The 18,486-nt window shown below is 42.4% G+C and overlaps 2 protein-coding genes across 3 annotated transcripts in view; one reads left to right on the top strand and one right to left on the bottom strand.

Moving 5' to 3' along the window:
• The window catches only part of nid2a (nidogen 2a (osteonidogen)), a 91,008-nt gene extending 83,271 nt beyond the window's left edge, over positions 1 to 7,737 (top strand). The window contains exons 22-25 of the mRNA XM_064954240.1: positions 2,889 to 3,046; positions 5,730 to 5,853; positions 6,464 to 6,576; positions 7,465 to 7,737. Coding sequence (XP_064810312.1) covers positions 2,889 to 3,046; positions 5,730 to 5,853; positions 6,464 to 6,575 — 394 coding nt within the window. The 3' untranslated portion in view covers position 6,576; positions 7,465 to 7,737. The remainder of the gene's footprint in view (positions 1 to 2,888; positions 3,047 to 5,729; positions 5,854 to 6,463; positions 6,577 to 7,464) is intronic.
• A 102-nt stretch (positions 7,738 to 7,839) lies between these two features.
• On the bottom strand, positions 7,840 to 17,483 carry rtraf (RNA transcription, translation and transport factor). Of its 2 annotated transcripts, none has more exons than XM_064954241.1 (8): positions 17,288 to 17,483; positions 16,496 to 16,620; positions 15,295 to 15,392; positions 14,691 to 14,779; positions 13,877 to 13,965; positions 13,513 to 13,581; positions 11,544 to 11,592; positions 7,840 to 8,354 (listed from the first exon to the last, which is right to left on the bottom strand). In XM_064954241.1, exons 1-8 carry the CDS (start codon positions 17,346 to 17,348, stop codon positions 8,200 to 8,202), a joined length of 735 nt encoding a protein of 244 aa, XP_064810313.1. In that variant the 5' UTR covers positions 17,349 to 17,483; the 3' UTR covers positions 7,840 to 8,199. The 2 variants fall into 2 exon arrangements, with proteins under 2 accessions (XP_064810313.1, XP_064810314.1); XM_064954242.1 differs by having other exon boundaries at positions 14,691 to 14,768; positions 15,293 to 15,392; positions 17,288 to 17,478.
• Positions 17,484 to 18,486: the final 1,003 nt, after the last annotated feature.

Below are 18,486 nucleotides of genomic sequence, written 5' to 3'. Positions count from 1 at the left end.
GTGTCAATAGTCTGGATGTCCTTTGGGTGGTGGACCATTCTTGATACACATGGGAAACTGTTGAGCGTGAAAAACCCAGCAGTGTTGTGGTTCTTGACACAAACCGGTGAGCCTTGCACCTATTCTCATACCCTGTTCAAAGGCACTTCAATCTTTTGTCTTGCCCATTCACCTTCTGAATGGCACACATACACAATCCATGTCTCAATTGTCTCGAGGCGTAAATATCCTTCTTTAACCTGTATCCACCCCTTCATCTACACTGATTTGAAGTGGATTTAACAAGTGACATCAATAAGGGATCATAGCTTTCACCTGGATTCACCTGGTCAGTTTATGTCATGGAAAGAACAGGTATCCTTAATGTTTTGTACACTCAGTGTATAGGGAATAGGGTGCCATTGGGGACCTACCCTGAGGTTGACAGAGGATGGAGACAACTGGAGAAGGAGAAGGCAAAAGAGGGATAGAAGGAGAGATTGAAGCAGAGACAGAAACAGGGAAATAGAGAGGGAGGTAGTTAGTTGAGATAGGAACTGAAGGGAAAAATCAAGATATCTAAACTGGCCCTGTCTCTCCCAATCTCTTTCTTTCTCTATCGCAATTCAATTCTAAATGCTTTATTAGCATGACGAAAGTATACACTATATATACAGAAGTATGTGGACACCCCTTAGTGGATTCGACGATTTCATTAGTGGATTTGACAATTTCAATCACGCCCGTTGTTTACAGGTGTATAAAATTGAGCACACAGCCAACAATCTCCATAGACAAATATTGGCACTAGAATGGCCTTACTGAAGAGCTCAGTGACTTTCAACGTGGCTCCGTCCTAGGATGCCACCTTTCCAACAAGTCAGTTCGTCAAACTTCTGCCTTGATAGAGCTGCCACAGTCAACTATAAGTACTATTATTGTGAAGTGTAAATGTCTAGGAGCAACAATGGCTCAGCCGCGAAGTGGTAGTCCACACAAGCTCACAGAACGGGACAGCCGAATACTAAAGCGCGTAGCACGTAAAAATCGTCTGTCCTCGGTTGCAACGTTCACTACCGAGTTCCAGGCTGTCTTTGGAAGCAACGTTAGCACAATAACTGTTCGTCAGGAGCTTTATGAAATGGGTTTCCATGGCCGAGCAGCCGCACACAAGCCTAAGATCAACATGCGCAATGCCAAGTGTCGGCTGGAGTGGTGTAAAACTCGCCGCCATTGGAGTTAGTTCCAGTGAAGGGAAATCTTAACGTTACAGCATACAATGACATTCTAGACGATTCTGTGGTTCCAATTTTGTGGCAACAGTTTGGGGAAGGCCCTTTCCTATTTCAGCATGACAATGCCCCCGTGCACAAAGTGAGGCCCATAAGAAATGGTTTATCAAGATTGGCGTGGAAGAACTTGACTGGCCTGCAGAGAGCCCTGACCTCAGCCCCATCGAACACCTTTGGGATGAATTGGAATGCCAACTGTGAGCCAGGCCTAATTGCCCAACATCAGTGCCCGACCTCACTAATACTCTTTTGGCTGAATGGAAGCAAGTCCCCGCAGCAATGTTCCAACATTTAGTGGAAAGCCTTTTCAGAAGAGTGGAGCAAATGGGGGGCCAACTCCATGTTATTAAAGCCCATGATTTCGGAATGAGATGTTTGGAGAGCAGGTATCCACATACTTTTGGTACTGTACATAGTTGTATTGCGAAACTGACAGGAGGAAAACAGGAGATTGGTCCATAGGGCAAGAGCCTTTCTGGCTCGTACAAGGCTTACTTACTTACTAAATGCCAAAGCAACCACTCTCTCCTTCCCTCTCTCTCTCTCCCCCTCCCTCTCTCCCTCTAAGGAACCACACATTCTGAGCCTGTCTTGTCTATCTAAGCCCCACAAGATCAGCAATCAGCACAGCTACAAGTGCACGACTGTGTGTTCTGTGTGTGAGTGAGAAATGGGTTTTGTGTATGTGTATTTAGGATATAGGCTTGTGTGTTTGTGTCGGCAAAATGTATGCGTTTGTTTGCTTGTGTTTGCCATACATTCAATTTGGGTTTATATCTGGTAGAGGAATTGGCTGTGAGTGGGTGCACATGTCTGTCCAGCCTCAGGAATCAAAAAGCACATGGTTAATCATGAAGCCCAATCACGCGAAGCAAAATTACACTGAAGTCACGTCCAAAGACCTGGCCTTTTCCCAAATACAATGACTTATGTTCGCTCTGGAGTAACTCGAGCGTTCTATCTTCTTTTATTATTTAGTGTTGGTCCCATGTTTCATGAGGCAAAATAAAATATCCACAAATTTTTCCATACACAGAAAAAACTTATTTCTCTCAAATATTGTGCACAATTTTTGCACATTTTTGTTAGTGAGCATTTCTCCTTTGCCAAGATAACTTAAGTGACTTAAGCACATTTTTACTCCTGAACGTATGTAGGCTTGCCATAACAAAGGGGTTGAATACTTTTTGACTCATTACATTTCCGCGTGTTATTATTATTATTCATTTGTAAACATTTCTAAAAACATAATTCCACTTTGACATTATGGGGTATTGTGTGTAGTCCAATGACACAAAATCTCAACTTAATCAATAAAAAATTTCTGAAGGCACTGTATATACCTATCTGGTTTCATATTCAGTGTGTGCTGGAATTGAACCCACAACCTTGATGTGTAGCGGAATTGATTTGGAATCACTCCCTCCCATGAGACTTGTAACCGCAAATGCCCCCTCAGATCTAGAGGAAGTTAAGACTTGGGTTGGAGAGCAGGTGACCTGGGTTCGATCCCACCAGTTACCCTTGCACACACCATTTATGAACCAAATGAGCCACCATCCACACCACCATAATTGCCCTTTCTAAGTGCTTTCTACCTGTGTGTTGTCTCTCTAGGACCCTCTACTGGACCGACTGGAACAGGGAGGCCCCAAAAATCGAGAGATCCTCAGTGGATGGCCACAGCAGGAAGGTGCTAGTGAAGGACGGGATTGGCCTGCCCAACGCCTTGACCTTTGACACAGCCACGAGACAGGTGTGCTGGGCGGATGCAGGTAGGAATCCCGTGACTCCTCTAGGAGCATATAGAACCACACCTAAGGCATATAACTAGAACCAGCTTACTTTCCCAAATCCTCACTCTCATAAAGAGGGGGAAAAAATGCTAAACTGATCTTGGATCACGATTTTTATTTATTTTTGATTTTTTTAACTAGGCAAGTCAGTTAAGAACAAATTCTCATTTAGAATGACGGCTTGCCCCGGACGACGCTGGGCCAATTAGGCACCACCCTATGGGACACCACCCTATGGGACTCACATCCGACTGTATCAGCCTGGATTTGAACCAGGGACTCTAGTGACGCCTCTTGCACAGAAATGCAGTGCCTTAGACCGCTGCACCACTCGGGAGGGCAGGGCTCCAGACATTTTAACCTGGTGGCACCAGCCCATGATTTGGTCGCGCAATAGAAACATTTGTAATCATTATACATTTCACAATGCTTAATAAGAAGTGTAAGAGACTACTGAGATGGTATTGTTGCTAATAACAAATACATTTCATATATGCTATTGCAAAATAAAATTCATTTGGTTGTGTTTATGAAAGTTTTAGGTAGGCCTACTATTAGAATATAAAAAAATAATATTTTCATTACTTTTGTTGCTGTAGGCTATATGTAAAAACGATAAACCACAAAAACACCACAATTCAAGTGTTATACACGTCACATAGGGCAGCCTAGTGGTTAGAGTGTTGGACTAGCAACAGGAAGATTGCAAGTTCAAAACTCCTGAGCTGGAAAGTCTGTTATTCTGCCCCTTGAACAGGCAGTTAACCCACTGTTCCTAGGCCGTCATTGAAAATAACAATTTGTTCTTAACTGACTTGCCTAGTTAAATAAAGGTAAAATAAAAACAAAGAAATAAATGATTATTTAATTAAGACAGATCTTTAAAACATACAAAACACTAATACGTTGTATTATGTTATTAGTCTGTGCTTAGTAGCCTATGCTGCCTCAAGTGCTCACATGTAGAACATGGAACATGGAATAACAGCTGTAATATTCTACAAAAAAAAGTGATATTTTGAAATAGAGCCCATACCTTATGGAGGAGAGATTAATCAAATAACTATGTTTTCCATTTTTATCTGTGGATTAATTGTCGGAGTAGAGTAGAGAACACAAGATTTTGTATTACTCAAAATGGGTCCAAATTCTACAATTATAATAAAAAAATTTTTAAAAGGACCACATGTAAAATAACAACCCAATGTTTATCTCCCAGGACAAATTAGCTAGCAACAGCAAGTTGGCTAAGTTACATGTCCTGATTTGAAGCTTTAGCACCATTCTCTCACTCCTTTCCTGTTGCCTTGCGCGTCGATCACACCAACAGCATGCAGCATCATCTGGATATGTGTGCATCAAAAGTTCAACATTCACCTTCTGCTACCATTTCTGTTCAACCTGTCTATGCATACAGTTTGACGCATACGCTCTATAAATCAAACGTATGCACCACACAGAATACACTGCTGCCTTGCAGTGCACCATTGGAAATTAATGTACTTCTGGTGTACCCAAATGCACCGACACGGTTGGTGTGATCAAGGCGTTACATGCATGCTGCTGAGGAGGGCGATAGAGAGGAGTCTTGGGCTACTATTGATTGCGAAGATTGAGGCCTTTTTGATTGAAGTAAAACAAAAAAGTTAGAGTGTCTGTAGTGAAATTTGGACAAGTATTACTATTGTATTGAACAAAGATGGAAAGAACGTTGGCGCGGCCAAATGCAGGCACATGCAACTCGCTATTCAGGTAGGTTGCAATTTTAGAACGTTATTTATTTTTTCATATTTAGAGTATTTTGTCATTATTATTATTACTGTATGTCATTGTAGGCATATTTATGAATTATATGCAGTGTGTTTTGTTTCATTGTATTGAGACATTTTTGTTGGCTAAATTAAGTTTGATCTGTTTTTTTAATTGTGTGCTCAGTTTAAAATGGATTATAAGTAAACCAGTTGTAAAATAAATATCATTAGCCTATTGCTGTCATTTGTTGGGGACGCACTAGCCTTTCTTGGTTGCCTAATTGCTGCAATACAGCCTATTCAAAACTTTTGTGACATTTAAACCAGATAGCAATACACCACTGATAGTTGTTACAGTTGATTTTGGTATTTTAACCTGCTTGTCATGAACTCGTCTGGTGGGGATAGACAAAATCAGCAAATGCACGGCTGGAGCCAGTTTGGTCAGCATGTGAATGCCGATTTATGGTCAATCTGGCTCTGTATTGGCCGTACAGCATTTACTGCTATGAGGCCTCTGCGGAAGTCAGGGCATTCATACTTCTTGCGCTTCGCAGAGCAGAGCTGTTCTCAAGGAAGTGAGTTTGTGTTTATACAGGACCTCCCACGGTCCCACACCCACCTACCCTCAAGCAATCGTGTCAATGCCGAGCTATACAGAGCCCTCTGTATTGTCACAAAATTTGGGAGGTGATTGAATAATGGCCATTTCTCGAGTTTGCATGTTAGTGGGGATGGGGCCAAGCTGTTTTGGAGCAGAGTAAGAGGTGATACACAGTTCAGATGCATACAGACTGTATACTATGAAAGGGACTTATACTGTTATCAACCTGATGAAACCTATAAAATCTCTCCCTTACCATCCCCAATCTCTTATCTTTTCTCTGTGTCCTCCCCTCTTTCCCTCACAGGGACCAAGCGTCTGGAGTGCATTGCGTCCGATGGGACGGGTAGGAGGGTGATCCACAGCAACCTAAACTACCCATTCAGTATGGTGTTCTATGCCAACCACTTCTATTTCACAGACTGGAGGAGGTAAGAGAGGAACATATCTGGGTTTAAATAGTCGTAGTTATGTCAAATACTTAAGCTGTGCTTGGAGGTCGATGGGTGCAATGTTTGCATGCAAACCCTGTAAGTAATGTTTAAAGTAGTGTTATTCTTAGGTTCAGTGTAATGGTATGTGTTTTTTTTAACCAATCTTCAACAATACATTGCACAACTGGCAGCAACCAGCTGAATTGTGAATACAATTTATATTGAAAAAAAATAGTGTACCAAAACACAAAAGACCAATGAGGTCCAAGCAAGCGCAATGAATGAAAGTATCTAGTAATGTTCATCATTAGCTGTTGTCTTGAAGCCAGGGAGAAACAGTTAGGGCTCAATTCAATTTGTATTGCTTCAGTGTTACAGATTGCGTGATTGAAAAGTAAAAGTAATTTCAAATTGAGCCGACACAAGCATTTACCGTTAATGCAGTCCCGCAAAATGCTGAAACATTGCCTTTAAATTTCAATCATACTGTAATGCCGAACTTCAGCACCACGGATGGAATCTAGCCCTCCATCACAGGCCAGGAGCTCTTCATTAGGTTACTTTGTTCAAACTTGAATATGCATTTGTTTTTCTGTGGTGTTTGTAGGGACGGAGTCATTGCTCTGAGTCGGGACAGCAGCCAGTTCACAGACGAGTACCTACCTGACCAGAGGTCTCACCTGTACGGCGTCACCATAGCTACCACCCACTGTCTATAAGGTAACAGTGTACATCTTTATAGCATCCTGTCCATGGGGTCAACTTTTACATCAAGCTGCCTCATGCTACAGAAACATAATTATGTGGGCTCACACACAAATCTTGACTCATGTTATTGGTGATGTTCCAGGTTGTCTGTTTTGCAGTCGTGCTTGTGCATCTCAGACGATTGCTATATCATATGAATTGGTAACAAGACACTTTCCTCTCCATTGAAATCTGATAATCTATGCAGCGCCTGCAAAACAATATGGAACACCAGCAATAGCATTGTTGTCAGTGGTTTTACACATCTGGTGGAAATAAATCAGATGAACTGTTCCACTTGAATTGTACTGTATGGCTTATGCCTTTTTGGGTGTCAGGTAAGATAAAAGCTGTCTGTGTAGCCTGAAATGCTTATCTTTTTGCAACTCTGCAGATGAAGTATGGTCCCCAGCGTTAAGGCTCCCTGCTTTCTCACAAGCTTAGTTATGTGACAGTATCAGAGCGGACTGTAAAATGCCAAATAACAGAAGCATTTACAAACAGCCTTGAAACAGAACCTGTCAACTCGGAAGTTCCTCGGGGGATGGGTAGAAGGCACCTGCTGCCAAATCACTGTACTTCAGACCTAGGTGACGAAATTTGACCGGTCCTCGCTTAGACATCAAAGCACTTCAAAGCCATGGAAATCTAGCGGCAAGAGCCCTATGAGATGAGTCTTGCGTTTGTTGGGAGCACTCTTGAAAAGTAAAAAGAGGGGTATTTATGGAGATTTTTTTTAAATGACAAGTTTGGAAAGTAATGTTTGTTCTGTGACTGACGTTAATTTTTTTTTTTTTAGCTGAGTGTCAAGGATGTATGCTATCCTTCCTGTGGCCCTAATGTGGTTGTCATCTGTTGCAGGGAGACAATGAGAGACAATCGTGTTTATGGTGCTATTTTGGCAGGCTTGCCCGTGAGAACCCTTCCGTCGTACACTGCTACAGAGGCAGCGAAAGAAGACTCGCGATGGAGCAAGTATTCCACCAACCAGAGCAAATTTACAAAACACCAACTGCGACAACCCCCCCCCACCCCGCAAAAAAAGTTTTGTACATTTGTTTTATACCTCATTTCTTACTTTCTACTGTATTTTTGTATGTGACTTTTAAAGAAAATAGCTTTAAAATAAGATCTTTGAGCCATAAGTCCTGTTATAACTGTCAATGTGTATTGAATGAACACACAGCAATGCAGTATGAGTATTCTGTGAACTAATAAGAATTGTCTTCTCAAATATCTGTTTTACCATATTTTATTTTAATCCTTTTTTATAAGATGTGATATTTATAACAATAAAATGTGATTCAGGACTTAAACAGAAATGGGTCATTTCAGCAAAGAATCTGAGAACTTAACATTTCTTATTTAAAAAAAATAATTATTTCATACATTTTCATTCCAAAAAAAGGCTCCCCCCCTCCAAAACAAGACAATTTAATTCCAGTCCTCCCATCTCCTTATCAAAAAGGGGGAGGTGAAAATAGAGTAAGAACAGGGTCCTGGACAATGTATAGTTTGTGTGACTGGTACTGCTTTTCCACAGACTGCGTGTATTGGGAGTTATAGGGCAGAGGTCAAGGGTTCAGGCAGGCCAGGTCATCTGCCGACCTTGCCCAGGCGGTGGTCTGTCTTGGGGTCTGCGATGATGGCCTGGACAGCTACGATAGCCTCGTTGATCCGGGTCTGCAGGTCTCGCAGCTCCTCAATGTGGAGCAGACGCAGGATCTGAGCCGCCTCGTTCAGGGTAGCGTCTGCAGAGAAAAGAGCAGCACACAGTTTGGAGGCCGTGTTCCAGGACATGAGATTATGCTCAGTCAGTGATCAAGGTCACAGTTGAATTCTTGTATTCCTACATTCATACGTTGACAGGATTAAGGATGCATGCAATCATGATTTTGTTTTCCCTAGGTTCTAAATGCTGTGTTAAAAATAAAATTAAAAAAAGCCATTTGTAGTGACCCGAAAAAAATTAAAAACTTCCATACATACACTACCGTTCAAAAGCTTGGGGTTACTTAGAAATGTCCTTGTTTTTGAAAGAAAAGCATATTTTGACCATCAAATTGATCAGAAATACAGTGTAGGTTCATGTTCTGAATTACTATTGTAGCTGGAAAAAGCTGATTTTATGGAATATCTACATTTATCAGCAACCATCACTCCTGTGTTCCAATGGCAGGTTGTGTTAGCTAAAAAGTTGTTTCTGGACATTTTGAGCCTGTAATCAAACCCACAAATGCTGATGCTACAGATACTCAACTAGTCTAAAGAAAGACAGTTTTATTTCTTTAGTCACCAGTTTTCAGCAGTGCTAACGTAATTGGAAAAGGGTTCTGTCATGATCAATTAGCCTTTTAAAATTATAAACCTGGATTAGCTAACACAACGTGCCATTGGAACATAGGACTGATGGTTGCTGATAATGGGCCTCTGTACACCTATGTAGATAATCCATTCAGGAAATATAAACTCAGCAAAAACAAGAAACATCCTCACTGTCAACTGCATTTGTGTGTCAATATTTGTATGAACATAAAATTCAACAGACAAACTGAGCAAGTTCCACAGAGATGTGACTAACAGAAATGGAATGTGTCCCTGAACGTCCCAGACGTGCCCAATGGGATTGAGATCCGGGCTCTTCACTGGCCATGGCAGAACACTGACATTCCGGTCTTGCATGAAATCACACACAGAACGAGCAGTATGGCTGGTGGAATTGTCATGCTGGAGGGTCATGTCAGGATGAGCATACAGGAAGGGTACCACGAGGGAGGAGGATGTCTTCCCTGTAACGCACAGCGTTGAGATAGCTTGTCGCCATTGCAGGCACAGTCCGATGATGCAGTGACACACCGCCCCAGACCATGACAGAACCTCCACCTCCAAAAATCGAACCCGCTCCAGAGTACAGGCCTCGGTGTAACGCTCATTCCTTCGACAATAAACGCATATCTGACCATCAACCGCGACTCGTCAGTGAAGAGCACTTTTTGCCAGTCCTGTCTGGTCCAGCAACGGTGGGTTTGTGCCTGTAGACGACGTTGTTGCCGGTGACGTCTGGTGAGGACCTGCCTTACAACAGGCCTACAAGCCCTCAGTCCAGCCTCTCTCAGCACTGATGGAGGGATTGTGCGTTCCTGGTGTAACGCGGGCAGTAGTTGCCATCCTGTACCTGTCCCGCAGGTGTGATGTTCGATGTACCGATCCTGTGCACGTGTTGTTATGCGAGGACGATCAGCTGTCCGTCCTGTCTCCCTGTAGCTTTGTCTTAGGCGTCTCACAGTACGGATATTGCAATTTATTTATTGCCCTGGCCACATCTGCTGTCCTCGTACCTCCTTGCAGCATGACAAATGGCACATTCACACAGATGAGCAGGGACCCTGGGCATCTTTCGTTTGGTGTTTTTCAGAGTCCGTAGAAAGGCGTCTTTAGTGTCCTAAGTTTTCATAACTGACCACCAGCTGTGAACTGTTAGTGTCTGAACGACCGTTCCACAGGTGCATGTTCATTAATTGTTTATAGTTCATTGAACAAGCATAGGAAACAGTGTTTAAACCCTTTACAATGAAGATATTTTGATTTTTACGAATTATCTTTGAAAGACAGGGTCCTGAAAAAAAAAAAAAAAGCCGTTTCCAGCAACAATAGTTATTTACAACATTAACAATGTCTATACTGTATTTCTGATCAATTTGATCTTTAAATGGATCCCCCAAAAAATAAAAAGCATTACTTTCAAAAACAAGGACATTTCTAAGTGATCCAGAACTTTTGAACGGTATTGTACATACTTCTCGGCAAGTACAAGTACAACTCCTGCACTGACACAGCTTGATTATGTTGACATGACAGGCCACTTCAAACAGTGGTTCACAAGAAAATGTCACTCTTCTCCACTGACACATTCCATGTCGTTTTCTTTGCCCGGATGCATCTCCAACAGATCTGGATCAGATCTCGACTATGTGATGGCCCTAGCAATCCTACATCAACAGTAGTCAAGATAAATTCCATTACTATTCTGTCAATCATATCAATAGGACAGAACAGGTTTGCCATGGTGCCCTAGGGGGCAGCCTAGCTGGGTTGTTAGCTCCTGCAAATGTATTGTTCATTTTATTATGTTGTTTTAGGAAGATTGCGATCACACATCTCGTGATCTGAAATCATATTTTCAATAATATAATAAATCGATTATTAGATTGATTGCACTGCTAGCTTGCTTTACAGCTAGCTTTGTCAATGCAGTTTTGATTTGGGGAGCTCATGCCGGGGATGTCCTCTTGAGGTGTCGGACAGCTTGGACAGTGTTGAATCGTGTCGCTGTAATGGAAGCCTGCTACATTGGGACTGGGAGACAATTCAGCCTGGAGAACACCACTGGAGATTACTTGGACTGAGGTGGTACGGGATGCGATTTAACTCAGCGAGGGTGGCTAAGCAGTGGAAAGATTTGCAAGGCAAGGCGGAGCCAGTGGTCGCAACCAACGTGGTTTGGACAGTGAAGAAAGCTGGCTGGCTAGTTCTGCAAGCTATTCCCAAGGAACAACCACTTATCTGGAGGACTATTCAAATGTGTTGTTTTGGTATTTGCAGTATTTAATTATTTGGGCCATGTGACATTTACTGCAATTCAGCTTTTGGCTGTGATTGTGTAACATGTTTGAAGAGGACCACAATGGAAATACGTTTCTTTACTTAAATGCTTTGTATCCTCATGTTTGTATTGCGTTTTATAATTGTCAAATAAAACTGTGTAGAGACTTACGATAATAATCATCTTGGGCACAACAGGGAATTGACAGCGTAAGCATTTGCAGTTACAGAAGTACTTCAAAATGTCATTTAGGGACTAGTCCCTTTGAGGATAAAACACTGCCGTTTGAAATGTGTCTCGTGTGCATTACTTAAAATACTCGACTGCGAGCACTCACCTCCAGTATCAAAGCCAAGGATGTGCTTGTCCAAGGCCACGGGGAGACCCTTGAGGTAAAAACAGGAATAGACATCACAGCAATTAGGGGACACAGGAAGTGCCAATATACAGCAGTCCTCTTAAAATAGCGTAGCCACGGAGATGACTTCCAGACCACTGCACACAGGCCTAACCCATCACACTGAAGCTCTATGTACAGTGCCTTGCAAAAGTATTAAACCCCTTGGGGTCATTCCTATTTTGTTGCAATACAACCTGCAATTTAAATAGATTTTTTATTTGGATTTCATATAATGGACATACAAAAAAGTCAAAATTGAAGTGAAATGAAAACTTGTTCAAAAAAATAAAATACAACTGAAAAGTCTTGGGTGCATATGCTTTCACCCCCTTTACTATGAAGCCCCTAAATAAGATCTGGTGCAACCAAATACCTTCAGAAGTCACATAGTTAAATAAAGTCCACCTGTGTGCAATCTAAATGTCACATGACCTATCACAATCTCATATACATACACCTGTTCTGAAAGGCCCCAGAGTCTGCAACGCCACTAAGCAAGGGGCACCACCAAGCAAGCGGCACCATGAAGACCAAGGAGCTCTCCAAACAGGCCAGGGACAAAGTTGCGGAGAAGTACAGATCAGGGTTGGGCTATAAAAAAAAAATCTGAAACTTTGAACATCCCACAGAGCACCATTAAATCCATTATTTTAAAAATAAATGGAAAGAATATGGCACCACAAACCTGCCAAGAGAGGGCCACCCACCAAAACTCACAGACCAGGCAAGGAGGGCATTAAATCAGAGAGGCAACAAAGTGACCAAAGATAACCCTGAAGGAGCTATAAAGCTAAACTGTACACTCCACAGTACTGGGCTTTATGGAAGAGTGGCCAGAAAAAAGCCCTTGCTTAAAGAAAAATAATAAGCAAACACATTTGGTGTTCGCCAAAAGGCATGTGGGAGACTCCCCAAACATATGGAAGGTACTCTTTTTGGCCATCAAGGAAACCTAACACCTCATCACCCCGAGAACTTCATGTTCGATGTCCCCCCCAATCGGCAGGGACTGGAAAAATGGTCAGAATTGAAGGAATGATGGATGGCGCTAAATACAGGGAAATTCTTGAAAGAAACCTGTTTCAGTCTTCCAGAGATTTGAGACTGGGATGGAGGTTCACCTTCCAGCAGGACAATGATCCTAAGCATACTGCTAAAGCAACACTTGAGTGGTTTAAGGGGACACATTTAAATGTCTTAGAATGGCCTAGTCAAAGCCCAGACCTCAATCCAATTGAGACTCTGTGGTATGACTTAAAGATTGCTGTACACCAGCGGAACCCATCCAACTTGCTGGAGCAGTTTTGCCTTGAAGAATGGGCAAAAAAATCCCAGTGGCTAGAAGTGACAAGCTTATAGAGACATACCCCAAGAGACTTGCAGCTTTAATTGCTGCAAAAGATGGCTCTACAAAGTATTGACTTTGGGGGGGGGTCAATAGTTTTGCATGCTCAATTTCAGTTTGTCTTATTTGTTTGTTTCACAATTTTTTATTTTTCATCTTCAAAGTGGTAGGCATGTTATGTAAATCAAAGGATACACAAAAAAAATATTTTTATTTTATTTCAGGTTGTAAGGCAACAAAATTGGAAAAATGCCAAGGGGTGTGAATACTTTCACAAGCCACTGTGTCAAGTGTCTCAGAGTAGGAGTGCCCCCACCCCTGTCCATATAATTGTATTCATTGTGATTTTAAAAAAGGCAGATCCTAAACCAGTACTCAGATGTTTTGTACACTTAAGTGTGCTTGCCTTGTGCAAATGGTCCCAAAAATACAAAACCTGTCCTATTTGGACCCAGTTCTGAAATATTGTGGGCATTCTTTCAGATCGCGTTTTAAAACCGTTGTCATTTTGATGCGGTTTAAATGTGTAGGCGGGAGGGTGGATCTGCCTCAGTATCTCACCTCTTTAGACTGCCTGGCCTTGGCTATAGCTTCTGGGGTCAGCCTCTCTTGGATGAGTATCCTTATAGCCTGTTGGACAAGTGGAATAACCACACCATTGCTACCAAATCTGCACAGGGTCATCATTTACAACATGGTCATAAGAACTGAGTAACACCCTTTTCACAGTATAGCGCCAATCCGAACTGGCTCTGATATTTTCATTTTACATTGTCCTTTCCAGCAAGGTTCCAGTAACTATGGTGGGTGCGTAACTAGGCCATCGCACTACCGCTAGGCACAGCTTGGCTCAGTAGTGTGAAAAGGGCCTTAGTACATTTGTCCCACTTCATAGACATGGTGCTTGATGGCTGCTGGTTCTCACCTTCAGCATGACCAGGTAGTCGTCGTGACGCTGGATCTTCAGCATGTTAGCCAGGCCCATCACGCCAGCCTTAAAATCTGGGTTGTTGCCTTGCGGCGCAAGAAGGGAACACACCCAGTCACCTTAACACTATACATATCTACCCCTACCACTCCAGGATCCCTGCACATTGTGAATATGGTATTCGCACTGACCTTGTACATTCAGTAGCTTACTTTCTCGTTTTCCTCTCATTTCTATTCCTTGTGAGTTTGTGTTCTACTTTACTTTATAGTACTACAAATATTGATTACTGCATTGTGAAAGAGTTAGTCATTTCACTGTAGTTGTGCAAGTGACAATAAAACTTAAAACACTTATTTTATTTTCAATACATGGGCCTGTTGACATTCATAATATCAGCTGGAGTCACAACTGTCCCTGTTGGTTTGATTATCATCTTGTTTTGCATGGTAATCAAACAAAAGATAACCATATGTAATCACTAGGAATAAACCATCTTCAAGGGAAGTCGAGCCTAAGCAGGCCAGGTAGGTAATAATGAGCATAAAGCAAAGGAATGGTGCCTACGCTAGAAGAGTAGCTAGTGAAAGGCACCACATGAGCCTGAGGTATCCAATGTTTCTAGTCACCACTGTCAGCCTCTACATTCCCATAGCAGTGGTAAGTTGCTGTGTGCAATGGTGATTTTATCACAAAACATGAGGGACAGAGGAAGAGGAGTGAAGAGAGGATGAGAGAGATGAGTAGAGGGGTAAGGGGAGAGAGGAGGATAGGCATATAGAGGAATAGATGAAAGAGTGGTTAAGCTCACTGTCCAGATGGATGAGTGGATCCGAGGGTTTCTCCGCCTTGGTGGCCGTGGCTGGCGGACAGTTCTTGTACTTCTCAACTGGGGAGCCAGTGGGACACACAACATCCAGAAAGTGACCACTTAGTCCATGCCCCCCACTTATTACATACTACTTTTACAACAAAATACTTGCTTTAATAGTGTGTAAACTCAGTAATTTAACACTCCTGAACACTAACAACAGTGTATGGCAACAGAGGGTGGAACCACAATTAGATTATCCCTCTAACCACTAGGCAGGCAGGCAGGCAGCCTAGTGGTTAGAGCGTTGGACTAGTAACCGAAAGGTTGCAAGATCAAATCCCCGAGCTGACAAGGTACAAATCTGTTAACCCACTGTTCCTAGGCCTTCATTGTAAATAACAATTTGTTCGTAACTGACTTGCCTAGTTAAATAAAGGTAAAATAAATGACCCCTTATGGTGGAGCAGTCAAAGTTAAAAAGTTTCCACTGTTAATACAATGCTACCATCTAGTGGCTGACATTCAAAGTACCAAATCACACCTAGGACAATAACACTAGTCCCTTCAATAATTTTAGGAGTAAATGGATGGTACAGTACCATTGTCTCCATACTCGAACCGAACTGCTAGACCCAGCAACCAGTCCACCGACTCCTGTCTCTCTTGGACACTGAATGGGCAGTTTACATCTTGAAGATACTACGTAGGAAACAGAAAATCAAGCTCACAGTGTGCCTTACAGAATATGAACCAGGGTACTTTGAATACAAGGTTCCTGAGACCATAACCGTTATACAATCTTCTTCAAAATGGTTTACTCCATCGGAGTGGAGTCGTTACTAGCTCTCACCAGGTAGCTCTTTGATTCAGAGCTTGTGTATTCATCAGCGCTCACCGTAAAACTAAAAAGTGAATTTATTGGACAAATGCACGTAGGTCCCTCCCTGTTTGGTTCCTATTGAATACACCGCAGGTGAGACATGGCTGACCAATTGTTTTCAAATGCTGCCATTCACATTTCATGAAAAAAATGGTAGTTTCTCCTTGAGCAGCATGCCTTACCCAGAGGAACCTGTACTGTCCAGACTCATCACACTGGGGAACTATTCAAGCCTGGAGACAAAGGTTTCTGATGCAAGCGCTGACATGTGCTATGTCTCAAGAGTCTTTCCTCATCCCGTTCTCCCCTCGCTACTTTCTTAAAAATGGCAGTTGGTAGCAAGAGGAATCGTGGAGAGGGTGCTTCCTGGACAGAAAACTGGATGGTAACTTCACAACCCCAATGGAGGTTCTCCAATGAAAAAGAGAGTGTCACAGCTATAGAGACCAGTGATTAGGCCGGTAAATTGGATTGCTTTCAGCATTCTAGGATGATTAGGTCTACAGACTAATCCTGGGGTGTGTTCAGCAGGACGTTTTGGAATGTTCAGATAGAAATATTTCATGTAGAACAAACATTCATGTCTGCTCTATTCATGGGATTTCCATCTGCAACACTTGACACCATTTGGCCTTGGACTGGCTCTATTGTTTTGCCTGTGATGGAAACAGTTAGGGAAGTAGTTGAGAACAGATCCTCCTAGATACGCTGATAAAGTGGAAAAAGAACCCAGTTCAGTAAGGAGACAATTATGAAACATGGAGATACTACGTGAACTTGCACAATAATAAATAACACAGATTTTCATTTTCCATCGCAAATGTATTACAGTGGGCCCTACTGAACACAATCCAGGTTGTAATTTCTCAGATGTAATATGAACAGACCTTTGACTGACCCTGCAGCAAGTCTTGCTGCTCACCTGCTCAAAGGACTTGGGCCATTCCGAGCTGGGGATATTTCTTAGGTTGCCCCGGTCTTCAATTTTGTAGTGTCTGATTTTCTGGTCTTCCAGCCACACAATGAAATTCCTGAACTCTGTCTCATCTGTGCAAAGCAGAACATGAAGACAGTGACACAATAACTAGATGCACAAATAGTGGAAATAATATAGGCTGTGTTATAACTGGGGAGCCAGTGGGAATAATGTGTTATGTAATAGGACAAATATAAAGCACTCATTTATTTTGAACCGGCAGAAATTCGCATAAGAAAATTCTGTAAAATTCCTAAGACAATTCACTTGTAATATACGAACAAGGAATAGAGAGAGTATCACTTTCAGATGCCACCCATAGCCTAGCTAAAGTGAGCTAATTATCTAACATTACCTAGTTGCGTTCTCCGTCTCCAATGCCTCGCTGGCGCTGCTGTTAGTAAACTAGCTATGCTAGTTAGCCAACTATCTGGCTTAGCTAGCTCCCAAAAAGCTAGTTAGCTTTGCAAATGCACACAACCTGAACCACCTAACAAGACTCACAGGTTAATAATTTTGTATTATTAAACACAGTCAAGATAAACAAAACATGCATACATATTACAGACATGGCTGTATCGAAATGTTTTAGACTAGAGTAACATCAAAAGACGGTACGGTAACGACTAACGTTAGCTAGCTAGATGCTACACATTCTGAGCATAGCCATGGGTGGCTCTGAAAGTGCACGTCATTCACTTGCAGATAGCTTGTTTATCGTGGTTTTGTTATAGCTACCGTTGCAGTCAAATCCAGAGGGGTTATGGTAATCCAACGCTGTCAGTTTTCTTCGAAACATTTTGGCAAGTGGTTCTACCTTTATCGGTTACAAACAGTGGAACTCCTAGCAGAGACGCACAGAGTTCTTCTGTGGGTTTTATGGCGGACTACAACCCAACAAGGTGTATTGCCGCCACCAACTGGACGGGTTGAAACCAAAATAAGGTCAAAAGAAAATGCATACATTTTATTTAACTAGGCAAGTCAATTAAGAACACATTCTTATTTACAAATCACGGCCTACCCCGCCCAAACCCTTCACCACGACGACGCTAGATCAATTGTGCACTGCCCAATGGGACTCCCAATCAGGCTGTTGTGATAAAGCATGGAATTGAACCAGGGTCCGTAGTGACACTGAGATGCAGTGCCATAGACCGCTGCGACACTTGGGAGCCCCCATTCATGATAGGGAAACTAACGCCTAAATTTAAAAAAAATAGTACATTGACAAAACAAAATTAAACTCCCACTTCTTTCAATTCTCCATATGTCCCTTCTCAGGCTCTAGGGCCTGAGAGGGTGCTACGGCTTGTGATAATATTCCATATAACTCCTTCGCAGAGAAATCTTTCCGCCCCAGGAAACGCTCTGACACTTCTACAATGATTTCTATCTTCCTGGACTTTCTCTCCACCTTGGCCGTGCAATTTATCACCATAGCTATAAAGGCCACAAAGTCCACCTTCTTAACCTTTAAAATGTCAGGATCCAGCTGGTGAAAGGCAACCCCTGCAGCCTGCAGTGAAGATCTATCCACCACTATGGACTCTTCAAGTGCACCATTCAAACCCTCAACCCTTTTTTTATATCCCATTTAGCAGACGCTTTTGTCCAAAGCGACTTACAAGTCGGCTGGGGCCACTACTTTTACATATGGGTGGCCCCAGCGGGAATCGAACCCACGACGCTTGGCGTTGCAAGCGCCATGCTCTACCGACTGAGCCACACAGGACACTCCTTTTATTAACAGCTGCTGCGTATGATATGCTCTGGATAGCTCTGACTTTGGGCATTCGAAAGACGTGGCTTCATGGTTCCCACCACAATTGCAACACTTTTATAACGCATATGATATTTTCCAGAACTTGGACATTTCGGCTTCTCCCTTCTGCAAACACTTGAAACATGACCAAAAGCATTGGTCTTGGGATAAA

The sequence above is a fragment of the Oncorhynchus masou genome, chromosome 32, assembly GCF_036934945.1.
Source record: "Oncorhynchus masou masou isolate Uvic2021 chromosome 32, UVic_Omas_1.1, whole genome shotgun sequence".
NCBI classification, from domain to species: Eukaryota; Metazoa; Chordata; class Actinopteri; order Salmoniformes; family Salmonidae; genus Oncorhynchus; species Oncorhynchus masou.
This window is presented reverse-complemented; position numbering and strand designations above follow the sequence as displayed.